General features: G+C 44.1%; 1 protein-coding gene across 8 annotated transcripts in view; it reads left to right on the top strand.

Moving 5' to 3' along the window:
- The window catches only part of PPP6R2 (protein phosphatase 6 regulatory subunit 2), a 70,157-nt gene that overhangs the window by 25,914 nt on the left and 16,767 nt on the right, over positions 1 to 27,476 (top strand). For 4 of the 8 annotated variants that reach the window (XM_084802917.1, XM_084802922.1, XM_084802919.1 and 1 more), the window contains 8 exons: positions 250 to 332; positions 4,576 to 4,818; positions 8,727 to 8,913; positions 16,427 to 16,564; positions 20,429 to 20,494; positions 23,421 to 23,533; positions 23,859 to 23,972; positions 27,130 to 27,256. In XM_084802917.1, coding sequence (XP_084659043.1) covers positions 4,592 to 4,818; positions 8,727 to 8,913; positions 16,427 to 16,564; positions 20,429 to 20,494; positions 23,421 to 23,533; positions 23,859 to 23,972; positions 27,130 to 27,256 — 972 coding nt within the window. In that variant the 5' untranslated portion in view covers positions 250 to 332; positions 4,576 to 4,591. Of the gene's footprint in view, positions 1 to 40; positions 149 to 249; positions 333 to 4,575; positions 4,819 to 8,704; positions 8,914 to 15,200; positions 15,280 to 16,426; positions 16,565 to 20,428; positions 20,495 to 23,420; positions 23,534 to 23,858; positions 23,973 to 27,129; positions 27,257 to 27,476 lie in introns of those variants that run through there. The other 4 variants (XM_084802918.1, XM_084802921.1, XM_084802923.1 and 1 more) reach the window with 4 other exon arrangements.

Genomic DNA, 27,476 nt, shown 5'->3' with positions numbered 1-27,476 from the left:
TTTGTTATGTAATTCTAGCTTTTTGTCTTGTTTGATACAGGGTCTCTCTATGTAGCACTGGATGTCCTAGAACTCACTCTGTAGACCAGGCTGGCCTCAAATTCACAGAGATGTGCTTGCCTTTGCCTCCTGAGTGATGGGATTAAAGGTGTGCCCTGATGTTATTCTCATCTTTGACTGTTACAACTAAAGCTGCTATCAACATTCATGCGAAGGTTTTTGTGTGAATTTAAGTTTTTGTTTCCCTAGGATCCATGTCCAGGGCCACAGCAGTTTTATTTGTATGGATTTCTGTTCACTGCTGCATTATAGAGGTTGCAGAATCCCTTAAGGTTTGTATGTCCATCATGCTTGGGTCTTTTCTTTCTTACCTGTGTGTAACATTGCCTCTTATTGTTTTGGTTTTTTGGTTGCTTGTTTTGCTTTTTGCCTTAAAATTAGTTTTCAGGTTTAAAATTTTATCTCAGCTTTTGGTTCATAATTGCCCACTGTGTGTTTTTCAGTTGTCATATTTCTGCCTCTTTGAATATTTTAAATTATATCTTTTGTTTGTTTGTTTGAGACAAGGTCTCTCTGTGTAGCCCTGGCTGTCCTGGAGCTCATTCCGTAGACCAGGCTGGCCTTAAACTTACAGAGATTTGCCTGCCTCTGCCCCTCAAGTGCTGGGACCAAAGGTGTGTGTGACTGTGCCCAGCTAAAGCAGATTGTTTATTTGTTTATAATAAGCAGTGTTGGAATTTTTTATATACAGTCATTGGTAAGTTTTAGTGCTAGTTTCTGTCATTTTATTACATATTTTAATTACTAATACTTTAGTTTTCTTGCTTGCTTGCTTTTTTTTTTTTTTTTTTTTTTTTTAATTTATTTATTTTTTTTTGGTTTTCCTGGACTCATTTTGTAGACCAGGCTGGCCTCGAATAAACAGAGATTCTCCTGTCTCTGTGTCCCAAGTGCTGGGATTAAAGGTGTGCGCCTGGCATTAGCTTTCTTTCTTTCCTCAGGGCCAGCCTGGTATACAGCAAGTATCAGGTAAAAAAAAAAAGCTTAGATCCAGGCCTGGTGATACAGCCTTTAATCTCAGACAATGAAGGTAAAGTTAGTCTGTAGGAGGAAGCACCCATGTTTGAGAGTGACGTTTGAGTGGCAGGCCAGACAGCCTGAGACTTACTGCTTAATGAGCTCGCCCTTACTTGTTCTTCCTGAGCTCTGGGCTGGCTGGTTCAACTCAGCTGTTCTGGCTCAAACTCTTCTCCCAGCTGACTTATTCAATCTGGTTCTCTCTGGGCCTGGGATTGCTCTGCTTGGCCTCAAACTAACTCAGCAGTCTGCTCTAATCTTCTGGCTTCTTCTCATTTTCTGGCTCGTTCCATCTTCACCTCAGTTCTCTCTGCAACTCATCTCTCTATTACTGTCCTGGTAAAACTGCCTCCTCTCTCTGTAAAGCTGCCTCTTAAGTAGCTTCCCTTTCCTCTCTTCTCATGAGGGTTGGTTCAAACATGGGTGCTTTTTTTTTTTTTACAAACTATCTTTACCTTTGTTTGGGATTAAAGGCATATACCACCATGCCTGAATCTAAACTTTTCTTCTTTTTTTTTCTTTTGGTTTTTTTGAGACAGGGTCTCTCTGTGTAGCCTTGGCTGTCCTGGACTCGTTTTGTAGACCAGGCTGGCCTCGAACTCACAGTGATACACTTGCTTCTGCCTCCTGAGTGCTGGGATTAAAGGCATGCGCCATTGCTGCCGTCATCACCACTGCTACCACACCCAGCTCTAAACTTTTCTTTACAGTGATAGTTGCTCTATATCAGGCTGGCCTTGAACTCAGGTCTGCTTGCCTCTGTCTCTTGGTTTAAGGTATGTTTGTACTCCAGCTGGATCACGCAGACCTAGAAGGTCTTTGGTTGTGATCTCTTGCCAGAACAGCCGTGTTCTGAATGAACATTCCCCTACACTGGCCTCCCTTTCTATCCTACCCCTTCCCTCTGTAGCACTGGGAAACAAGCCTTATGCCCTGTATATGCTAGGCGATGGCTCCACCACTGAGTTACACTCCAGCCCCCAAAACATCAGCTTCTAGAATCCTAGTTGTAGATTTTATTTTATTTTATTTTATTTAAGATTTATTTATTTATTATATAGCATTCTGCCTGTATGTGAGCCTGCAGGTCAGAAGAAGGAACCAGATCTCATTATAGGTGGTTTTGAGCCACCATGTGGTTACTAGGAATTGAACTCAGGACCTTTGGAAGAGCAGCCAGTGCTCTTAACCTCTGAGCCATCTCTCCAGCCCCTGTAGATTTTATTTTATTTTATTTATTATTATGTATGTATATAATGTTTGCCTGCACGCACAACTGCACACCAGAAGAGGGCACCAGATCTCATTATAGATGGCTGTAAATCACTATGTGGTTGCTGGGAATTGAAATCAGGACCTTTGGAAAAGCAGCCAGTGCTCTTAACCCTCTGATCCATCTCTCCAGCCCCTACTTCCAGATTTTATGATTAATGTGTATCATGCTAATTTGGGGTCTGATGTGAAGTAAGGGTTGAGCTTCAGTTCTTTTTATTTTTTTGTTTTTTTGCTTTTTCGATGCAGTTTTCTAGCATAATATGTTGAAAAAGACTACACACACACACCTTTCTCCATTTAATTGATTTTGTACATTTATTGAAAATCAATGGACTATATAATGGTGTCAGAGGCTGCTGTGTCAGGGCTCAGATTCACAAACAGGCAAACACATTTAAGAGCTGCACCCAGAGCCAGGCGGTGGTGGTGCACGCCTTTAATGCCAGTATTTGGAAAGGCAGAGGCAGGTGGAAATCTAAGTTCTAAGCAAGCCTGGTCTACAGAGTGAGTTTCAGGATAGCCAAGGCTATACAGAGAAACTCTGTCTTGGGGTAGGTGAGGGGAAAGCCAGGTGTGGTGACACACAGCTTTAATCTCAGCATTTGGGATGAAGAGGCAGGCGAATCTTCATGAGTTGGAGACCATCCTGGTCTACAAAGTGAGTCCAGGACAGCCAACAGCCAAGGCTATACAGAGAAACCTTGTCTCGAACAAACAAACAAACAAACAAAAAAAGAACTGCAGTCAGTCTTTTAGGGTTGTTTTTTGTTTTGTTTTGTTTTGTTTTGTTTCCATTTAAAGTTTATTTTAGCACTAGGTGTGGTGGCTTACATCTTTAATCTCAGCATTTGGGAGGAAGAGACAAGTGTACCTTTGTGAGTTTGAGGTCAGTTCGGTCTACATAATGACTTCCAAGCCAGCCAGGGTATTCAGAAAGATTCTGTCTCAAAAAAAGTACTTTCTGTATGTGAGTGTTTTGCCTGATGCATGTCTGTGTACCATGTGTGTTCAGTGCCCACAGAGGTCATAAGATAGTTGAGTGGTAGGGTGTGAAATTGATCCCCTGGCCCTCTGGACCAGCAGCCAGGAGTCCTAACCACTGAGCCATCTCTCTAGCCCCAGTCTCTAAGATTTTTAAAGTAAAAATACTAAGATAAGCCCCTCAGGTCTTACTGTAGCTTTGTGAATTACTTCATGTGATACTAAAGGATCTATAATTTGGATTAGGGAGATGGCTTGCTGCATCAGGGCTGGTAACCTGAGTTCAGACCCTGGGACCCACATGATGCAAAATGAGAGTTGACTTCCACAAACTGTCCTCTGACCTCCACATATGCATGCTTTACTTGGTGGGTGGTGTGCGTGTGCTATACACATATAGGTAAACAAATGTAAAAATAATTTTAAAAGATTCATCATTCTAAGATAAGCTTTTAGATTTATTGAAGATGGAATGCCATGTTTTCTTTTTGTTATCAGAACAGTTAAAACTGTTATCTAACTCTCCCTGGCCCGCACACTGACAATGAGCCTCCCTGGGGGGCACAGCCTCATCTAGGCATAAAAGCAAAGCTTGAAGCAGGGGTGGGGAGGCAGAGGAAAGGCCGGGCTAGTGGTGATGTTCAGATTGCTACGGCAAGACTTTATGCAGGTGTATGTGTGTGAAGGAGATGGCTGTCTCATGGGGAACCCTCCATGTTGCTTAGCAAGATGGCCACAGTAAACTGATGACCAGATGGCAGATGTCTAGAGCAAATGGCAGCATCAAGCAAAACAAGCTATCTTTAGTTTGGCCTGCTGAGTATGTGCTCTGAGAGTCTTCTAGGAATACCTATCCCTTGCTCACTTGGAGCAGGGGGGTTGGGGGGAAGGGTTAGACACTGGGACAGTGGACTCTGGTTTAGGTTAACCTTTTCAGCATGGAGAGGCATTCCTGGTGCTGATACTTGGGAGACAGATGTGTGGGCCTCACAGAGCCAAGATCACAATGAGAGCCTCTAGAGCCTTAGCACTGTGGAGTGGGGAGAAGGTAGGTGTCAGAGGACAGGAACCTGCATAATCTGTGCCTCCCAGAGGAAGGGGACCTGCAGCTAAGAGCAAGGCCTTAGGCCCCGGGATTACTGGTGTGTACTGGGGATGAGCTTCTTGGACTTTTGTATAGTGTGGCTGAGGTGGATTCGCACAGTAGGGAGGACTGAGCTTCTCTTTTGTCCATGCTTGCAGCTTTGTGGTCACCATCATGTTCTGGAAATTTGACTTGAATACCACGTCCCACGTTGACAAGCTCCTCGACAAGGAACATGTGACACTGCAGGAGTTAATGGATGAAGATGACATCCTGCAGGAGTGTAAGGCTCAGAACCAGAAGCTGCTGGACTTCCTGTGTAGGCAGCAGTGCATGGAGGAGCTGGTGAGCCTCATCACACAGGACCCACCCCTGGACATGGAAGAGAAGGTCCGATTCAAGTATGTACTGAGACTCTTACCCAAGCCAGCTGGGTAGTGCTTAGGGAGGCTGTGGGCGGTGCACACCTGGAACCAGGGCCTCACCACATGAGAAGTGAGGAGGCCAGTCTACAGTTTGTTTGTTTGTTTGTTTGTTTGTTTGTTTGTGAGGTTTAAGAGTTTCGAATCTCAAGCCAAGTGCAGTGGTGAATGTCTATAATCCCAGCACTCGGGGAGGCAGAAGCAGGTGGATCTCTGTGAGTTCAAGGCCAGCCTGGTCTACAGAGTGAGTCCAGGACAGCCAAGGCTACCCAGAGAAACCCTGTCTTGAAGTATGCCATTATCATTAGTGGTACTAAATCTTTAGAAATTTCTTATAAAATGTTTTGTCTCAAGGTTGACCAGGATGTTAGGAGATGGCAAAGGAAGGGACAGTGTCATCACGGGATGGTTGGAGCTTGAGTGAGAGCAGAGTCTGAAGTGGGAGGATGCAAGAGGGATAAGTCAGGCCAAGATTCAGGCTTAGATTTGGCCACGTGGTCCATAGTGTTTCTTTTTTTTTTCTTTTTTCTTTTTGGTTTTTCGAGACAGGGTCTCTCTGTGTTAGCCTTGGCTGTCCTGGACTCACTTTGTAGACCAGGCTGGCCTTGAACTCACAGCGATCCGCCCGCCTCTGCCTCCCGAGTGCTGAGCATAGTGTTTCTGAGAAGAGCTAAAGACAAGTAATGCAAGAGACACAGACCGAGGTGCTCCTGAGGAGGTGCATGTGTGAGGTAGGAAAGCCTTGGAATAGGGTCAGTAAGTCAGGATGTGCTGTTGTCTCCCTCCCTCCCTTCCTTCCTCCCCTCCCCTTCCCTCCGTCTCTTCCTTTTCATACATCGACTTACTGTGGAGCACATATTAGTCTAACTTTTTTGTTTTGGTTTTTGGTGTTTTGAGAAAGGATTTCTCTGTTTTTAAAAAATATTTATTTATTTATTATTTATACAGTATTCTGCTTGCTTGTATGCTTACAGGCAAGAAGAGGGCACCAGATGGTTGTGAGCCACCATGTGGTTGCTGGGAATAGAACTCAGGACCTTTGGAAGAAGAGACAGTGCTCTTAACCTCTGAGCCATCTCTCCAGCCCCAGTAGTCTAACTTTTAATCCTCTTGCTACAGCCTCCCAAGTTCCAAATCTCACATATACTTCATGCCTGACAGCTTGTACATTTTTGAAATGTTTGAAAAAGTTTAAAGGAGAGTACTTTGTTACACATGTCGATTTGGTGTCACTGGCATGCCACACTAATCTATATACGATTAGAGTCCAGTTGCAACAGAGACTGACAAAAATATTTCTCATCTGGCCCTTCACAACAATCTTTGCTGACCGTTGTCCTTTGGAAGGAATCAAGCAGGCCTGAAAGATGAGGCAGCCTGGGGTCGTCAGTCTGTCTCCGACAGGTAATCCCATGACAGGAAATAGAGTTCTAAGAAGAGCAGAGGCTTGTCAGAGGAGCCATGCTTTATGGACAGCGTAGCCATAACTGGAGGCTGTGGTGGCCTCAGTATCACTATTCACAGCCTACCTGCTGTCTTACTTCCAAGGCTCCTAGTTTGGGTGACAAATTAGAACAAAGTGACAGGTAGGGGAGGAATATAGTTAAGGGGCTTTGGGTCAGACTCTGCAAGTCTCTTAAGTCATTAATGATAGTCTGAGAATCCCTGGGAAAGCCTCAGTCCTACTTAGATGTGGAATTGTATCTTTTGGACAGAAGTGGTGATGCACACCTTTAATCCCCGCACTCCAGAAGCAGAGGCAGGGGATCTTTGTGAGTCTGAGGCTAGCCTGATCTCTCTCTCTCTCTCTCTCTCTCTCTCTCTCTCTCTCTCTCTCTCTCTCACACACACACACACACACACACACACACACACAGGGAGAGGGAGAGGAGAGGAAAAAAAAATTCTTTTGGTATCTTTTAGCTCCATCTGCTCTCTGTGTGGACTCTGAAAATGTCTCAAAGTGTAGTCTGTATTTTGCTTCCTCACTTACGTCATAGGGTTTGACTTCTTGCACTGCCCCATCATGCTGTGTCTTCTTTGGATCTGGCAGAACATCACTGTGGCCTTTCCTGCTGCTCACCTGGCCCTCTTCTCTGCCCTCTGGTTTCCCTGTCCTCAGTGGTCATGTACCATCCCTTACACTAAACACTTGTGCAGGATACAGCAATCTCATGAGGTGAGGCCCTGGCTGCCCCACTTCACAGATAAAGACACCGAAGGCCAGAGAGGTTAGCCAGGAAGAAGTAAGCTCAGAAATGACTTAGCCTCTAAGTCCCCTCCCACACCCAGCCTGTGATACCTCAAACACTGAGCACACTATTGTCCTGGCCAAAGGCTTGCTTGTCTTGCAGGTCCTGCTGGGCCTCTGACTGACAGGTCCTTCATGGCTCTGAAGGCTGCTCCTCCTTGTCTGGCTGAGGAGGAGTTGCCCATATCCCATAGCTAGTGGAGAACTGTTTGTTTCTGGGGCACTGGTTGTCTTCTCTCCTGTGTGGACTACACACAGCAGGCTAAGAGTTATTTTGTCTATAGCTATTTTCACCAAATGAAGAGTACACTTGCACATACTAGCTTTTCTTAACAGTAAATTACTTGATTGATGTCTCACAGCTGATACTGTTTCATAGCTGCAGACCTGAGACTTCTTCAGTTTGTAACAGTTTTGGTTTGTGCTTACTGACTTGAAGGTACAGAAAGTAAAGGCAGGTTTTAAAGGAGAACATGAGCCTGACTGGGACTTTGCCTCACTGACAAACAAGGAGAGGGCTGGCAGATGAACACAAAGGCCTGCAGAGAATCCAGGAGAAAAAAGAAGGTGTTTAAGTCTGACCTGGTGGTGCATACCTGTAATTGCAGTACTTAGGAGGTAAAGGCAGGAGGATAAGGTCATCAAGGCCACCCTTGGCTACATAGTAGATTTAAGGCCAGCCCAGGCTACTTGAAATGCTAATTTGAAAAAAAGGGGGAGGGGGGTGGCCTGGAGAAATGACTAAGTGGCTAAGAGCACAGGATGCTTTTCCAGAGGATCTGGGTTCAAGTCCTAGCACCTACATGGCAGTTACACCCAATATCTGTAACTCTAAGAATGGAAATAGAGTCAGGAAATTTAGAATATCAGAATATAGGATATATGAAATGCATAAAGAATATGCTAAGAGCTGGGCATGAGGATGCCCTCCTTTAATCCCAGCACTCAGGAGGCAGAGGCAGGTGGATCTCGAGAGCTCGAGGCCAGCCTGGCCTACAAAGTAGAACAGGATTTGACTTCTACCTGGTCTCTCAAAAGTAATGAGTCCAGGACAGCCAAAGCTACACAGGAAACCTGGTCTGGAAGCAAAACAAAACAAAAGGAGAACTTTGAACTTTTGAAGTTTCTTATTTATTTATACAGTATTTTGCCCACATGTGTGCCAGAAGATGGCACCAGATCTCATTGTTGATGGTTGTCAGCCACCATGTATGTGGTTGCTGTGAATTAAACTCAGGACCTTTGGAAGAGCAGACAGTGCTCTTAACCTCTGAGCCATCTCTCCAACCTGAACTTTGAAGTTTCAATAGACAGAAATTCTGTTGTCACAGAGAAACATCTGAACTGATCTGTTTAGTAATTTGCTTTTATCACATGGGTCTGCTTCCTTTTTTAAAAATTGTGTTTATTTTTAATCATGTGTACATGTGTGTCTGTATGAGAATGTGCTGTGTTTGTGGGTGTTGGAGTCCCTAGAGCTGTAGTTACAGGTGGCTCAGCCACTGACGTGGGCACTGGGAACTGCATGCAGGTCCTTGGAAGAGCAGCACACTGTTACCTACTGCGATCTCTCCAGCCCTGACGTGGGTCTGAGAAGTCTAATTTCACCTCCAGTGCTTGCACTGTGCCCTTCTAGATATCCAAACACAGCCTGTGAGCTTCTGACTTGTGATGTGCCGCAGATCAGCGACAGGCTAGGCGAGGATGAGAGTCTGCTGAACCTTCTGTATGACTTCCTGGACCAGGAGCCGCCACTCAACCCTCTGCTTGCCAGTTTCTTCAGCAAGACCATTGGCAATCTTATTGCAAGGAAGACTGAGCAGGTAATGCTTGAAGCCAAATGTATTGGACAACCACTGTTGACACTGTGAAACTGTCACCAGGCTCTTGGGGCAGCATTTTGTTTGCTTAACAGAACACAGATGACCAGTACAGGTGGCTGATATGCACACTGAAGTTTAAGTAGAGTGGCTTTCCAAAGACATTTCTGGTAGCCAGCTCTAGAATAAGCAGAACTTCTTGCCCTCTCTGGGTGCTTTGCAAGCCCCAGCCCAGGCATAAACATGAAGTCCTATAACATGACTTCACTGCAGAGAGATCTGGGATACATACATTTTGGAGTCTTTGTGAGTGGCATGTCTGTGTGGCCAGAACAGTGATTGCTTCAAAGCAAACAAAAGATAATGTTAGAGTTAGGCTTTTGTGGGAAAACAAGCCAGTATTTCACCTGTAGACAGTCCTTTTCCTGTCTTATGTTTAAGAGTAGGGAAAGTGTAATGGCAGCTCATGCTTCCTGCTGTGTTCAGCATGGGTCTCATCACATCGCTCACCCATCCCACTGGATAATTGCAACACACATTTTAGATGTGAGATAATTTCTTGTATAAATATTCCATTATCTGTTTATATAAAAGTGTAAAAGTAACTTTTATTCTCCTGGTTCAGTTGTTGTTTGGAGGCTTACTGCCTCCTTCTGCTAACCTAGGCCTAGTCCTGGAGGCTTCTAGCCCACATACCATCTAACCTAGGCCTAGAATGTTTTCAGCCTCTGAGACTTACTGCTTAATAAGCTCATGCTTACTTGTTTGTTTGGTGTTTGTATTTATTTATTTATTTATTTATTTATTTATTTATTTTGGTTTTTCGAGACAGGGTTTCTCTGTGTAACAGTCCTGGCTGTCCTGGATTCACTTTGTAGACCAGGCTGGCCTCAAACTCAGAGATCTGTCTGCTTCTGCCTCCCAAGTACTAGGATTAAAGGTGTACGCCAACACGCCCAGCTCCTTACTTGTTCTTTCTGAGCTCAGGGCTGGCTGGTTCAACTCAGCTGTTCTGGCTCAAACTCAAATTGGCTTGCCTCTGTCTCCTGGATTAAAGGTGTGTTTGTATTCCAGCTGGATCCCACAGACCTAGAAGGTCTTTGGATGTGATCTCTTGCCAGAGCAACCATGTTCTGTTTTTTTTTTTTTTTAAGATTTTATTTTATTTATTGTATGTGAGTGCTCCATTTGTATGTACCCCTGTATGCCAGAAGAGGGCGTCAGATCTCATTATAGATGGTTGTGAGCCACCATGTGGTTGCTGGGAATTGAACTCAGGACCTCTGGAAGAACAGCCAGTGCTCTTAACCTCTGAGCCATCCCTCCAGCCTGCAATCATGTTCTGAATTAAAATTCCTCTCTATATTAGGACTTTTTTCTTTTTTAAATATTGCTAGGTATTAATATACTTCTAAAATATTAGCTGTAATTGTTTGGTCCTATCACATATCCATTTAGCAAACAAACCTATATTCTGTGTGTGTCGTAAGTCCTGGGACTCCAGAGGACTGTCTCATCTCACATTTGTTTTGAAACAGAAATGAAGAGTGGCAATGCCGTATGTGTGTGTGTATGCCTGCATGTGCCCTCCCCACGTGTGTGTGCAGTGGTGGTGGTGTTACTATAGGGAAGCAGTGTCTCAGTAGAAGACAGGTGGTGTGTGCGGTGGTCACGGTGAGTTTCATAGAGACCTCTTGTGTCTAGATGTTACGGCTCAATGGCTGGGCATGTGAATCTCGTAATTTACTGTAGACTGTTTATGTTCTTTTGCCACTCTCATATATATATATATATATTTTTTTTTAACAATTTTACTATCTTTATTTAGTGCCTATTGCATTGAAGTAATATGAAATGAACTCCTTAAAAAAATTATTGCCAGTGGTGGTGGTGCATGCCTTTGATCCCAGCCCTCAAGAGGCAGAGGCGGATAGATCTCTGAGTTTGAAGCCAGCTTGCTCTACAGAGTGAGTTCCAGGACAGCCAGGGCTACACAGTGAAACATTATCTTAAAAAGAAAAAAAAAATTATTGTGCTGACAAACATGTAACACGTAACAATTCCACATTTATTAGGAATTCAAGTAAGACTGAAATATTTAGGTTCTGTGCTCCTTGCACTAACTTGTTCAATAGAGAGCACATAGTTATTTTTCACATAATGGTATAATACTGAGTACTATAAATTGTTTTTCACACCACACGGAAATCTTGTGTGTCTTTTCCTATAGAATTGTCTGCTTAATTTTGACAGTCCCTTGTATTGTTCTACCACGTTTTGGTGTCATTCACCCAGGAGCTGGCCTGTTCTTAGGTTGGCTATGGCATGCAAGGTACAGTGAACTTTCCTGAAAGTGTAGACTGGCCCCGAGGCAGAACTGTCAGGAAAAGACTGAGGATTCTTTCACATCTCTAAATAATATAAACTAGTTTATAAGCCCCTATGTTTCCATCGTTGGGCTTCCATACTCTCTTTTATGACCAATATTTTTTTCTGAACCTCATTATTGTCAACCTCACCATTATTTTGAAGAAAATTACAGCTATCAGATCATTTTATGTGTATTCTAGTATGGATTCCTAAAAGATGCCTTTTATAGGTGTACCCAGAATTATACCATATCATACCTAAAACGTGAACCATAAAACCAAAAAAACCTTAATTTTTAAAAATATTCTTGCAGTGTACAAGTTGCCTTTGTTATCTCAAAATCATCTGCATTTCATTTCAGGTGTCTAGTGCTTCGATAAAACACCAAGACCAAAAGCAACTGGGAAAAAAGGGTTTATTTCAGTTTATGGCTTCTTATCACAGTCCACAGCAAAGGAAGTCAGGGTAGGGGTTCAAGGCAGAAGAATCCTGGAGGCAGAATGAACACTTTTCAAAACTGGATTTCTCTATATATAGCCTTGGCTGTCCTGGACTCACTTTGTAGACCAGGCTAGCCTCAAACTCCCAGAGATCCACCTGCCTCTGCCTCCCAGAGTTCCGGGATTAAAGGTGTGCACCACCATGCCTGGCTAGGGATGAACACTTCTTACTGGCTTGCTCCCTTCTGTCTTGCTCCGTTTGTTTTCTTATCTACATGGAGGTAGCACTGCCCTGTGGACTGAGTCCTCCCATATCAATCAATTAAGAAATGCCCTCCAGGTTTGCCTATAGGCAGACTTTATGGAGGCATTTTCTAAGTTGAGGTTCCTACCTCTCAAATGACTATAGCTGAGTCAAGTTGACAAAAAACTAGCCAGCCCAATTGACCCCTCTCAACCTGACACATAAACATGTAACTATTAAACCATAACCTTATATTTCTTGCTCATCTCCCAACCTCATATTAATATTAATACCACAATATAAAATGTTCCAACTTTTCAAAGTCCCAATCTTTAAAAATTCAAATGCTTAAAGCTGGGCGTGGTGGTGCACACCTTTAATCCCAGCACTTGGGAGGCAGAGGCAGGTAGTAGTCTGTGAGTTTAAGGCCAGCCTGGTCTACAAAGTGAGTCTAAGACAGCCAAGATAACATAGAGAAACCTTTGGTTGCAGTCCATTATCAAGGGCGGGCAGGGCAGGGGCTGTGCAGGAGCACTTCTTACTGCCTTGCTCCATCCCTGTGTACTCAGTTTCTTTCCTATACACCCTAGGACCACCTACCTAGAGGTGGTACCACCCAGAATGCACTGGGCCCTCCTATATTGATCACCAGTTAAGAAAACGCCTTACAGGCTTGCCTACAGGCTGATTTTATGGAGGCATTTTCTCAGTCAAGGTTCCTGACTCTCAGATGACACTAACTGTGTCAAATTAGAAAGCAAATAAACAAGACAAAACAAAACAAGCTAGCCAGTACAGCATTATCTGCTTTTGGTTACAAGAAGGATTGTGTGAGCCTATTCTGATATACTAATGCTTTTCCTAATTCATTGTCCGGAGTTATACTAGTATCTAACCTGTGTATATTTTGTTTTGTTTTTTTTGAGACAGGTCTCTCTATGTTGCCCTGGCTGCCCTGGAATTTGCTATTTAGAGACTGAACTCAGGGCAAGAGTTGAACCACTAAGCTATACCTGCGCCCCCGCCCCCAAGCTATAACCCCCACTAAGCTATACCTCCAGCCCTGTGTTTTGTAGATTTCAGGATTTAGTCTTCTTACTGAGCATAATTTCCTTTAGAGTCATCCAAGTTGTCTGTATCAGTGATTCATTCCTTTTTTTTTTTTTAAAGATTTATTTATTTAAGTATACAGAGTTTCATCTTCATGTATGCCTGCATGCCAGAAGAGGGCATCAGAGCCACCATGTGGGTGCTGGGAATTGAACTAGACCTTTGGTAGAGTAGACAGTGCACTTAACCTCTAAGCCATCTCTCCAGCCTCATTTGTTCCTTTTTTTATTGATATTTAATATTGCATGGTATGGATGAACCACAGTTCATCATGTGTTGAAGAATGTCTACTCTGTTTTCTCTTTTAGTTGATAGATAAGGCTATTATTAATTCTGATAATTTATATCTTTTTGTTTTATTTATGAACAAGATCATATCATTTGTGATTAATGGTGATCTAACTTTTTTATGTGTATGAGTGTTTTGACTACATGCATGTATATGTGCCACATGCATGCTTGGTGCCCTTGGAGAAGAGGGTTTTGGATCCCACAGGCTTGGAGTTACAGATTGTTGCGAGCTGCCATGTGGGTGCTGGGAACTGAACTTGGGTCGTCTGCAAGACCAAGAGCTCTCAACCTCTGAGCCATGTCTCCAGCCCCAGATCAATGATAGTTTTATTCTGTGCTTTATAACTTGTATACCTTTTATTTCATTTTTGTGTCCTGGTGCATTGGCTGGAGTCTTTAGTACAATATTGAATATAGTTGTTTATTGTGGATTTCCTTTTGTTATTTATTACCTTAGAAGAAAATTTCATAATTAAGATATTTACTGTAAGGTTTTTATAGTGTTTTAATTCAAAATTTTATTTAATTTTTAACTTTTTAACTTACTCATTGAGAATTTTGTACGTGTATGAAGTGTATTTTGATCCTGTCCTCAAATTTTCCTGTATCCCAGGCTGATGTCATGAACTCCTGCCTCCACTTGCTGAGTGTGCCACTGCATCCAGTTTACTTGTTGCTGGGCATCAAGCTCAGGGTGTTTGATCTCCTGGGACTTGAGTTATAGTTTTGAGCCACCATGTGGATGCTGGAAGTTGAACCTGTATCCAACATTTTTAAAGATTATCTAAACTGGCAAAAAAAAAAAAAAAAAAAAAAAGAATGCAGATGAATCCCCTCTTCTGGTCCATAAGTGGCACAAACATGCCACACGGACATTTATGCAGGCAAAAAGACCCATACACATAAATTAAAATAAAAAATATTTGGCTGGGGGGAGGGCTGGAGGGATGGCTCAGAGCTTAAGAGCACTGACTGCTCTTCCAGCGGTCATGAGTTCAATTTCCAGCAACCACATGGTAAGTCACAACCATCTATAATGTGATCTGATGCCCTCTTCTGGCCTGCACTGTATACATAGTAAATTTTTAAAAACAAAAAAAATTTGGCTTAGCCAGGCTCAGTGGCACATGCCTACAATCTCAGCATTCTGGGAGGCAGAGGCAGGCATATCTCTGTGAGTTCGAGGCCAGCCTGGTCTACAGAGCGAGCCCAGGACAGGCTACACAAGAGAAACCCCGTGGAAACAAACAAATCAATTTGGCTGTGGGAATGGGAACTTAGTTGCCTGCCTTTGGGGCCTGTTCCTCTTACTGGTTGCCTCATCTGTCCCCCTTTTTGCAGGCGGGGGGAGTTCAAGACAGGGCTTTTCTGTGTAGCTATGGCTGCTCTGAACTCACTTTGTAGACCAGGCTGGCCTCCAACTTAGAGATTCACCTGCCTCTGCCTCCCAGGTGTGCCACCACGCCTGGCTCATGTAGCCTTAATAGGAGAGGATGTGCCTAGTCTTACTGCAACTTGATATGCCCTGGCTGGTTGAGATCCAAGGGAGGCCTGCTGTTTTACGAAGAGAAATGGAGGGGTGGGGGTGGGGGGCAGACGAGGAGGAGAGGAAGGAAAATCACAGTTGGGATGTTAAATAAATAAATAATGAAAAAAAAATTTTTTTGTTTTTTGAGACAGGGTTTCTCTGTGTAGCCTTGGCTGTCCTAGACTCGCTTTGTAGACCAGGCTGTCCTTGAACTCACAGACATCCGCCTGCCTCTGCCTCCCAAGTGCTGGGATTAAAGGTGCGCACCACCACACCTGGCTATAATGAAAATATTTTAAAATGTATCGTTTTTGTATATGTGTGTGTGGTGCTGGGGAGGAGTACACATGTGCTGTGTTGCCCATCGGAGGTCAGAAGACAACTTTGTGAGTCACTTTTCTCTTCTACCTTTATATGAATTCTGGAGATCAAACTCTGGTTGTCAAGCCTGGCAGCAAGTGCTATTACTCACTGAGCCATGGAGTCTTCCCCTCTTAACAGTGTTTTCTTATTTATTTATTTATTTATTTGGAGACAGAATACCTCATGCAGCCCAGGCTGGGCTTGAACTTGCCATATTCCTGAGTATGATTTTGAACTTCTGGTTTTCCTGTCTCTATCTCCCAAGTGCTGGCACGTACCCTACCCTGGTTAATTAATTAATTTGTTTGTTTCCTTTTTTGGGGGGGTTGTTTGTTTGTTTGTTTTTCGAGACAGAGTTTGTCTTTTATGTAGCTCTGGCTATCCAAAATGTTCTATGTAGACTGAGATGGCCTTGAACTCAGAGAGATCCTCGTCTCTGTCTCCCAAGTGCTGGCATTAAAGGCACGTACCACCATACTGACTAATTGTTGTTGTTGTTGGTGGTGGTTTTTTCCTTATTTTTTTCAAGATTTATACAGATTGGCATAAGCTATGTATATTAATTTCTCATCATAGTTTAACAAATTTACTTATTTAGTATTATCATATCTGTGTGTATAGTTTAGTTTAAAGCAGGATACATACCACTGCAAACACTTGGAGGTCGGAGGGCAACCTTTTATTTATTGTAATATAAATTTTATATTTTATATATTTTATAATATTTTATAATAATAATATATATATATCAATATATCAACCTTTTTTCTTTTCTTTCTTTTCTCTTTTTCCTTTTTTTTTTTTTAAAACGGGTCCCTTGGTAGCTCTGGGACAATGGCTGTCACCTCCCAGCTTAGTTCTTTTTATGCCGTGTGTCTCTGCTGGGCAGACCTGAGCCAGCGCACGCTCAATGGCAGCTTGCACAGTGACTCGCACTGCTCTCCAGCTGGGATGTCCGCTTAGCAGCCCTGCTGCTCTGTGCTGCTATCACTGGCCTCTAAGACTCTGCTTGCCTGCGGAGGGATTTTTTTCATATAGCTTTACCTAGTCTTTCTCTCATTTCTTCTCAGTATACTTCAAAGTTAATGCTCTTTCTGGTGAGAGTTCTTAAGAGTCTTCCTCCCTGTTGAGAGTCAGCCCCGTTTCCTTATCAGGTGTGTGTGATTTCAGGTGATCATGTTTTTGAAGAAGAAGGACAAGTTCATCAGTCTGGTGCTGAAGCACATAGGCACCTCAGCTCTCATGGACCTGCTGCTGCGCCTGGTCAGCTGTGTGGAACCAGTTGGTCTCCGACAGGAAGTCCTACACGTGAGTGCCAGGGAGTGTGGGAATGTGGGAACACCGCGTCAGTCCCCATGAGCAGGTGTAGCAGCTTTGGAAGCACCAGAGGCCCAGCCTCAGGCTCTTCTCCCAGGCCTCAGCACCGCCCGCTTCTGTCTGTCACTGTTGGCCTACTTCAGCCCTTTCAGAAGAAAGAGTGCAGAGCTTCCTTCTCCCGACACGTGGCCTCTTGCTCTCTGCAGAAATGAAAGTGGACTTACTTCCTGCCCTTTCCCTCACCCCAGCACCCACACAGTGAATTGCTGGCTCCTGGGAGGAAGTACAAACTGACTGTAATTCAGGCAGGGCCCCTCTCTTAACCTGGTATCTGGATAAGGCTGTGCTACTGGGAAAGACATTGTAGTCTTTCCCTGGGAGAGCGAGGTGCCCAGCTTAGAGGTGAGCTTCTGCCTGCTGTGGGCGAGGCTTTGTTTGTTTCCCCTTTGAAGTAAAACTGAGTAAGCAATTAGACCTTTGTCCATTTTATCACTCTGAGAACCAGTGTCTTTTAGATGGCCGTTCTTCCTGGGCATGGGGTACAAGCCAGTAAGCCCCGCCATTAGGAGGCAGGTGTATGCTTGTGAGTTTCAGGCTACCAAGGGCTATTAGTGAAACCCTGTCTCAACAATAAATAAAAGATGTGATAACAATTTTTTATTTTATTTTATGTTTTACTGTTATCTCTTAGAAGGCTCTTTTTCTTTTTCTTTTTAGCTTTTCAAGGCAGGGTTTCTCTGTGTAGCCTTGGCTATCCTGGACTCACTTTGTAGACCAGGCTGGCCTTGAGCGTACAATGATCCACCTGCCTCTGTCTCCCTGAGTGCTGGGATTCCAGGCATGTGCTACTGGGCTGGCTCTAGAGGCCTCTTTGCTTTCTTTCTCTCTCTCTCTTTTTTTTTTTTAATATTTATTTATTTATTATGTATACAATGTTCTGCCTGCATGGGTGCCTGTACACGAGACAAGGGTACTTGATCTCATCATAGATGGTTATGAGCTACCATTGGTTGCTGGGAATTGAATCACATCCTCTGGAAGAGCAGACAGTGCTCTTAACCTCTGAGCCATCTCTCCAGCCTTAGAAGCCTCTTTTCTAATGACAGACAGACAGGAAGTGGATCCAGATGGGAGAGGAGGTGGGAGGAATAGAAGGAGGGGAAACTAATCAGGATATATTGTATAAGAAAAGAATCTAGGCCAGGCGTGGTGGCATACCTTTAATCCCAGCAGAGGCAGGCAGAATGCTGTGAGTTCAAGGCCAGCCTAGTCTACAAAGTGAATTCAGGACAGCCAAGGCTACACAGAGAAACCCTGTCTCAACCCCCCCCAATCTATTTTCAATAAAAAGGGGAGAATAAATAAAAGAATTAAAAAAAAATGGTAGCTGGCCAGGCGTGGTCGCATAGGCCTTTAATCCCAGCGCTCGGAGGCAGAGGCAGGTGGATCTCTGTGAGTTAGTTTGACACCAGCCTGGTCTACAAAGTGAATCCAGGACAGCCAAGGCTACACAGAGAGACCCTGTCTTGAAAAAAAAATGGTGGCTGTTCTCACTCTTAGGTTCATAACTTATTTCCTTATGGCTTTATATACAGAGAATGCAGCGAACACATTAGCTGTTGCTATTAGGTATTTGTTGTAAGCTGATTTAGTTACTTTTCTATTGCTTGTTTAAAACACTATATTAGGCAGGGTTTTCTAGAGTAACACAACTTACAAAATGATCTCTCTTACATATCTAAAAAGCAGATTTATTAGAATGACTTATAGGCTGTGGTCCAGCTAATCCAACAATGGCTGCTTATGAATGGATGTGGTTCAGTCCAGGAAGCTGGATGTCTCAGCTGCTTTCAGTATGTGCTGGAATCCTGAAGAAGTGGGCTCTAATGCCAGCTAAGGAGAGGATGTGGTAGTGAGGAGAGAGCAAGCAAGGCAAAGCAAGAGAGCTTCTTTCTTCATGTCCTTTATATAAGCTTCCAGCAGAAGGTGTGGCCAGATCTTCCCACCTCAAAAGAGCTGGATTAAAGGTGTGTCTTCCCATTTTAAAGATCCAGACTAGAGTTGATCTTCCCACTTCAAATTAAGTTAAAAAACAACAACAACAACAACAACAACAAAAACCAAAAAAACCTGACTTCATAGGTATGCCCCATGTTTTGGGTGCTAGTTAATTCAGGTGTAGTAGAGTTGACAAATAAGAATAGCCATCATGGGCTGGAGAGAGGGCCAGAGGCTGAAGGCCCTGGCTGCTCTTCCAAAGGTCCTGAGTTTAGTCCCTAGCAACTACATGGTGGTTCACACTCACCTATAATGAGATCTTTTCCCCTCTTCTGGCGTGAAGATGTACATGCAGGCAGAATACTGTATACATAATAAATAAGTAAATCTTTGGGGGAAAAAAGAACAGCCATCACAAACACCATGACTAGGGCAGTTTCTTTTTCTTCTCTTTTGTTTGTGTTTTCTCTGTGTGTAGTACTAGCTGTCCTAGAACTTGCTCTGTAGAGTACACAGGGATCCACCTATCTCTGCCTCCCGAGTACTGGGATTAAAGGTATGGACCGCCAAGCGTGGCATGACCGAGGCAATTTAAAAGAAAGCATTTAATTAGGTTTATGATTTTAGAGGGTTAGAGTCCCTGATGGTGGATTGAAGAAATGGTGGCAGGAACAGCTCTTGAACCATAAGTAAAAGGCAATGAAAGAGCACACTGGGAATAACAAGAGTATTTTGAAACCTAAAACCCACTCCCAGTCTCCTCCAAAAGGCCACGCCTCCTAATCCTTTGCAAACTGTCCACCAGCTGGGGACCAAGCATTAAAAATAAGATCCTTGGGCTGGAGAGATGGCTCAGTGGTTAAGAGCGCTGACTGCTCTTCCAGAGGTCCTGAGTTCAATTCCCAGCAACCACATGGTGGCTCACAACCATCTATGATGTAATCTGGTGTCCTCTTCTGGCCTTCAGGTGTACATGCAGGAAGATCACTGTGTATGTAATAAATAAATAAATCTTTAAAAAAAAAAAAAGAAAGAAAGAAGATCCTTAGCCGGGTGTGGTGGGTGGCGCACGCCTTTAATCCCAGCACTTGGGAGGCAGAGGTAGGTGGATCGCTGTGAGTTTGAGGGCAGCCTGGTCTACAAAGCAAGTCTAGGACAGCCAAGGCTACACAGAGAAACCCTGTCTCTGGGTGGGGGGGGGGGGGAAGCAAAAAACAAAAATAAGATCCTTTGGAGGCCATTCTCATTAAAACTACCAAAACCAACTACACAGCCTTTCGCCTTTGGCCTTTCACCTGTGCTGCCCACATTATAAAGCGCCTCTGCTGGGGCATTTCAACTTTGCATGAAGAGCCTCAAGTGCAGGGTACAGAGTGCACTAGTAGAGCCAGTCTACCAGGTCTGCTGTGCCCTGACATCATTTCACTGAGTCTTCATTGACCTTGACCTTGAAAAGTGTGGCTTCAGTCTTCCACACAGTGCTCCACAGCCACAGTGCTCCACAGCCACCCAAGGGTCTGTCTGCTCTTCCCGGTCCTGGGGAAGCCCTGACTCCAGACAGAGCTGAGCCCTGTCTGTTTTCCTATCCAGCTGGCCTCTGAACTCCGTTCTGCCTATCCTGCACTCTAAGTTTCAGAAATAATGTGTCCCGGAGGCAGAGAGAGTGCGCGCTCTTTAGACAGTGGCCCATCCATTTAAACTCTTTGGGCCATTCCCAGAGTTTATTTAATCATTTTGGTTCAGGACTACACACAGAGAAACCCTGTCTTCAAAAACCACAAAGAAAAGAAGGACATTTTTTTTTCTATTTGGTTAGATGAACAGATACTGAGCTGGTCTTTTTCCCCTCCCTTTTAGTGGCTTAATGAAGAGAAAGTCATCCAGAGACTTGTGGAATTGGTCCATCCCCACCAGGATGAAGATGTGAGTGTGGTGCTCACAAAAGCCACCTTCTTACAGGAGGAGTCCCACACCTGGGTGGTTGGAAAACATGCTGCTGTGTGAAGGGGGCAAGTCACTCCTTTCCTTGGAAGAGGATCATTAGATTCTTTCTTTAATCAAATGTTAATGTCTCGGTAATTTTGTTTTGACTGAAAATAAATACAGTACAGGCATGGTGGTACACCTTTGATCCTAGCACTTAGGAGACAGAGGCAATTGGATCTCGGTGAGTTCAAGGCCAGCCTGGTTTATATAGTGAGTTCCAGGACAACCAGAGCTACATAGTGAGACCTTGTCTCCAAAACAGTCTTAAAAAACATAATAACTATATGTATATATGTAGGCATGCATATATATACTTTAATTATATGCATACATATTCTTTCATGTATGTTTATAATAAAACAGTTGTAACAGGATTGCATTAGTTAACCATGGCTGAATGACAAATCACCCTGTAGCCGAGTTGTCTGTAACAAGTATCTTTTATCTCTGTCAGTATCAGTTTCTCTGGTCAGGCCTCTCTGCTCAGGGTCTCTCACAAGATTACAGCCATTTCAGGACTCAACTGAACGAAGATTCACTTCCATAGTCTCAAGTGGCTTAGCAGCATTCAGTTCCTCAGAGGCTGCTAGTCCAGGTAACCCTTCAGCTCTGTGCAGTATAGGCTTCTGAGTGGACAGCAGGGGTCACACTAAGATGTCTAGTCTTGAGGAGTGAGCTGGGCCTTCATCAGACTTCTATACATAGCTCAGAAATGATGGTCCTCCCTCTAGAGCAGTGGTTCTCAACCTTCCTGACGCTGCAGCCCTTTAATACAGCTCCTTCCCCCGTTAATACAGCCGACCTTTCAACCATCAAATTCCTTCTTTGCTACCTCATAACTGTAATTCTGCTACTGTTGTGAATCAGGATGTAACTATCTGATATGCAGGCTATCTGATGAGCCACCCACTGCTCTCATGCATTCTACTCTGCAGACTTGAGTGGCCAGGCCTAGCCTGCATTCAAGGACATGGACTTACAAGGGCATGAATACCAGGAAGGGTTAATTAGGGTCCTTCTAGAAGCATGTAAGGTAATCATAGAAAGAAAAGCTTGCTTCCACTACTGTCTCCTGCTAAACTCTCACCATCCACGACTATTTTAGATGTAGGTGGGGGGTGAAGCTCCCCACACCAAGCCAAGTAATCAGTCCTCAGAAAACACCAGCCAGATGCCCTGTCATTCAGTACACTCTGACACTCATTATGTAGTAGCAGGGGCACACACCCGAGGGCTTCGTCTCCAGACTGAGCTCTGCTGCCTTACATCTGTCCTTCTGACTTGCCAGTTACACAGAGTATTCTCTATGCACTCTTTGCAATTTCTGGTTTATTATAAAGGACATTATAAATGATAAATATGAGCCAGGCTGTGGTGGCGCACACCTTTAATCCTAGCACTTAGGGAGGCAGAGGCAGGCAGATCTCTGTGAGTTTGAGGCCAGCCTGGTCTACAGAGTGAGTTCTAGGTCAGCCAAGGCTACACAGAGAAGCCCTGTCTCAAAAATAAAACAATAAATGGTAGATAGGAATATGAAGAGGAGCGTAGTGTAATACATGGAAGAACAGGTGTGGAGCCCCTGTCTTTTCCAGGTGCACTGCTCTGCAGGAACCTTCATATGTTTGCTATTCAGAAGAAACTCTCCAGACCCAACCTTTCTGGGGTGGTTGGAGTTTGTTTTGTTGTTTTGTCTTGTTGAGGCGTCATTGCTAGTAGAGGAATGAGGACAGCGGCCCAATAAGGCCTGTCCTTTCGGATTTTTCTTGGCCTCTGTGCAGCATTGCCCATTCCAGGTCATGGAGCCAGAGCCCTCTGGGGTGAGAATTTTATAATCCACTGTCAGAGTAAACCATGAGCCAGGAACTGTGGACAAAGACCAAAAACTGTATGTCAACAAATCTCAGGTGACAGCAGTCCTTCTGTTTTCTCGGCCATTTCATCCTCCCTACAGTCATCACTGTTGAGAGTTTGAGTTACATCCTAGGCCTTTGCTGTGCATTGTAAATATTTACACACATATGTACTGTCACACACATGAAGATATTCAATCAATACTTGACATGTATGCACAGTCCTCACTGCTGCCTGACCATTCTGTTTTGGGCCCTGTCTGCCCACTGAGCCCACCGAACAGCTGTGGAAGAAATTGTTGAAGTGTAGAGGACTTCCATTGTAGTGTTCCAACAGGTAGACCCTCCCGGTGGGCTGAGTGTCCTGGGTGACCGGCTGCCTTTGGTCCTGACGGCAGCTTAAGGCCTCAGAGAGCTAACCCTCGTTTCCCCGAAAGCCTTGCAGATGTTTTTTGGTTTTGGTTTTAATCTCAGTTTTTATACTGTGTGTGAATGATTTGCACAGATCAAGCTGTTTCTCTCTTGATTACTCTCATCTCCACCCACACATCATCTCAGGAAGCACATATTTGAGTTGGGGGTATAGGGTCAGCATTCATGTTTTCCTAGGAATATTGAGTTCTTTTCTTTTTCCTTCAGCAGCTTATCCTGTTTTCCCAAACCCACAGTTAGTAAATAATAGTAACTGCTTAATATTACATTTAAAACACAGAATAGCATGGTTACATATTCAGTATATTTTAAAATATGAATCAAAGGCATAAAATAGCCACAAAGGTATATTACATACTTGACTATTTGGGGTCCTATTTTTAATTTCTGAGATGGGTTTACTATGTCTTAAAAAAAAATCTAACTGGATACATATCTTGATGATAGGCAAATCAGACACACACTACTTTCCCATGAGCCATTTTTGTTACAGAAAACTGGTTCAGGAATTATTTTAGCAGTATTGACTTGGCTGATGAGTATCTTTTGCTGAGGGGAGCCTGTTTTCCTTGTCTTTTCAGAGGCAGTCAAATGCTTCTCAGGCACTCTGTGACATCATCAGGCTGGGCAGAGACCAGAGCAGTCAGCTGCAGGAGGCTGTGGAGCCAGACCCCCTCCTCATAGCATTGGAGTCGTGAGTGATAGTGGGCCATGGTATGGTGGGCCTCACTGTGAGTCACGGGCGTGTCTTGGATGACACCGTCATCTCTAATTCAGAATTCCTCAGGGTTAGAGCCCAGGAAGGGATATCACTGGAAGCCCTGGTGGTCCAGGGAGCTGGGACCAGTGAGTGTGTATGCTATGCAACTTTAAGTACCTGGCTTTGAACCTGAACAAAGTGAGAATGAGGCCCCCACCTGGCCTCAGGGTGCTGTGGTGTCCTCTGGGGAAAAGAGTGTCCCTGTATTATGTTTGCGTGTCTGTTCTGCCAGGCAGTGACCTCCGAATGTGCCCAACAGGCAGGACTGTGTGGAGCAGCTTCTGAAGAACATGTTTGTTGGGGATCAGACGGAAAGCTGCCTGGTCAGTGGGATGCAGGTGCTGCTTGCCTTGCTGGAGCCAAGGCGTGTTGGGTGAGCCTTTCCTTTGAAAAGCAGCATACACTGTCCCTATGACCCAAGATATGGGTATATAGGGAAAGCCAGGACATGCTATGTTTTTCATTACTTTTTGGCTATGCAAGTTGTAATGTGGATGGACACCCTGGTTGAAAGGTTTCCTTTGCAGCTGTAGCTGCACCTTCACCAGCAGGCGTAGTTTCACCCTAACCTGATGACACTCATCTGCTGCCAGTTTGCAGTATGTTTACAGATGAGTGTGGAATACGTGTGGTTTTCTCTAGTATTGCTCTGGCCAGTATGGACAGTGCATGAGTGTGTGTGCATGGGCAGCTCCGTAGGCCTTCCCTAGCACGTAGCTGCTTGCTCTTTACATGTTTGCCTCCCATGCTGCTGTCATCTGTCTCCCACAGGTGCTAATTTTTCTGCTAAGTGTTCAATAAGACACTTTGTTTCTGAGCTGTCCTTTACTGTTTTTTGGTTTTTCAAGATAGGGTTTCTCTGGATAACAGCCCTGGCTGTACTAGGCTTGCTTTGTAGATCAGGCTGGCCTGGAACTCACAGAGATCCACTTGCCTCTGCCTCCTGAGTGCTGGAATTAAAGGCATGGGCCACCACTCAGCTCTAGTTTTTTTGTTTGTTTGTTTGTTTTTTGTTTTGTTTTGTTTTGCTTTTTTGAGTCAGGGTTTCTCTGTGTAGCCCTGGCTGTCCTAGAACTCTCCCTGTAGACCAGGTTGGCCTAGAACAGAGACCTGTCTGCTTCTGCCTTTTGCATGCTGGGATTAAAGGGATGTACTACTATGCCTAGCAAAGATGTATTGATTTTTATGTGTATGAATGTTCGCCTGCATGTATGTATGTGCGCTGTGTGGATGCAGTGCCTGTGGAGGCCAGAAAAGGACAACAGATTACCCTGGAACCTGAGTTAGAGGTGGTGGGGAGCAGCCATGTGGGTGCTGGAAAATAAACCCAAGTCCTCTATAAGAGCAGTGCATGCTCTTAACCATTGAGTCGCTTCTCCAGCTCCTTCACCGCTTTGGCATCCGCCAGGTGCTATTTGAGTACCTAGCATGGCGTCCTAAGAGACACGGACAACCAAAAGGTGCTCTGCTTTCCTCCAGTGTTCCTGTCTGTCCCAGGACATTAGTATGGGGACAGGTGATTCCGTATGGAAAGTGTGATCCATGGGGTCTGGAAGACAGAGATGTGCTGGTCAGAGAGGTTTTCTCTGAGAGGCCCCATTTAGCCAAAGATAATTCTTGACAGGAAGATCCCAGTATGTGCAAAAGCGCAGTGTCAGTATGGATAAGGTCATCATACAGTAAAGTACCACTTCCTAACTAAGACAGGACAGAGCAGGAGACAGAAGTTGGTGTGAAAGGTTGAATTTGTTTGGGAATTCAAGTGATTGAGAACTTTCTAGGACCCAAATATAAATTCTGGAAAGTGAATTTTTCTTTGGGGCCCTGGGATCCCAGCAGGTTAGGTGCAGCCCCAGCCCCTTAGACAAAGATGATGTGGTTTCACCTTGTGAGCCACAGATGAGAAACAACAGGATATGGGAAATCAGCAGCAGAGTGTCCTTGCCCAGGAGCCCCCTGGGAGATGTGGCACGAGAGAGGACAGTGGGTTAGGGTCTTGATTGCTCAGCCTCTCAACCAGGCCTTGTACTTCCATCAGTGGATTCAGGCTCTCTACAGCCAGTTAACCAAACCATTTCCAGGGTGCTTCTCACAGCTGGGAGAAATGGTTCGACCCTCCCTCAAGGCAATTGCCTTATATCCACTTAGTGGGGAAAACTTCATTATCTCCTGGTTACTGACAAGCTTGTGTTTTTAAACACGCGTGCACGCACGCACACTAGCGAAAATGACAAGAAATTGGGTAAATCTCTTTCTAAAACTGTCTCAAAACATCAATATTAGTGCATTGCCTAAAAATAAGTAATCATTTTTTTCTACTTAGGCAACTAGAATATTAATTTTGTTAACAAATCCAGGACACCTAGACCATTTCTGAAAGCCAAACTCAGGCTTGCATGTGATGGAGGGAACAATGTAAGATTTAGAAGAGGAGACACAGGACCAGGTGATGGCCATGCCTTTAATTGCAGCACTAGTGAGGCTGGGAGCTGTGGGCTTTAGGCCAGCCAAGGGCTACTAAGATCCTCTTTCAATTTTTTTTTTTATTTTATTTTTTAAAGAAAAAGAAAGGGGCTGGAGAGATGGCTCCGAGGTTAAGAGCACTGGCTGTTTTTCCAGAGGTCCTGAGTTCAGTTCCTAGCAACCACATGGTGGATCACACCCATCTATAATGTGATCTGGTGCCCTCTTCTGCAGAGGTGTACATGCAGGCAGAGCACTGTATACATAATAACAAATAAATAAATCTTAAAAAAAAAAAAACAACAAAGAAAAAGGCAAAAAAGAAATAGTCAACTATTTTTCTTCACACTAAAAACATTTTTTAACTTTTCCCTCATACATTACACCCTGCCCACAGTTTCCCTTCCTCCATTCCTCTCAGTCCCTCCCTGAGCCCTCTCTCTTTCAAATCCACTGTTTCCTTTCTTGCAAATCCTCCTCTGTTTCCTAAAAGAAAGAAAGAAAGAAAGAAAGAAAGAAAGAAAGAAAGAAAGAAAGAAAAGAACAGGCCTTCCAGAGAAACCAATGAACATGGCATAACACGTTACAGTCATTAAGTAAAGGACAGTCTCTTTACATTTGTTGATCCTTTGTTTAGGATTTTTTTTTCTGCATTGATCTTGTATTATTTTTGTTAATTGGAAAATATATATAAAAGGAATTCTCTTGATAAAGTCAAGAAACTATGTGGCCTGTCTCTCTCCCACTTCTCTCTTGGTGACTGGGGAGGACCCCAGTCAGGGATTAAGGGGCTATCAGGACAAGTCCTGTATCACTTCCCTTTTCCTGTGCTTTTGGATTTCAGTCAGAAATGTTTTGTTGAAGAGCTGAGAAACCCTTTTTTTCTCAGCACACCAGTCACCAAATCACGTGTAGAAGTCTTGAATAATGTCCCTTTTCAGACTTGTTTTTGGGAGACCCCAAAACAGTCTTTTGGAAGATACTGAATAGACTGTTGACAAGGTGAATGGGGTCTGCACGGGACATGGCATGTCTGCCAAGGCTGTGTTTGCTGTCTTTATCCACAGAACAGAAGGCTTGGTGGACTCCTTTTCTCAGGGACTAGAAAGGCCATACTCTGTCAGCAGCAGCATCCTGCAGGGTATCGAGCCATGGCTGAAGAATTTCCATCAGCTTCTGCTCAACCCGCCAAAGGTAAGTGACTGGAGAGACTACGAGGGGCATTTAGAGACAGGATGGCATAATGTAAGGGCGAGGCAGGGTGTGGAGTTAAGTGTTGTCTGATGCTGCCCTTAGAGATGCTAACTGGAGAACCACTGGGCAGATGTTAAAATATGCTGCGAGTTACCTGTGTTGCTTCTGCTAGGAGAGGCCTGGGTGTGGGACATTTGCAAACTCCCCAGGTAAGCAGGAG

Source organism: Acomys minous, assembly GCF_964271855.1.
Source record: "Acomys minous genome assembly, chromosome: 12".
Classification (NCBI taxonomy): Eukaryota; Metazoa; Chordata; class Mammalia; order Rodentia; family Muridae; genus Acomys; species Acomys minous.
Note: the sequence above shows the minus strand (reverse complement) of the source record. Positions and strands in the feature narration are given on the sequence as shown.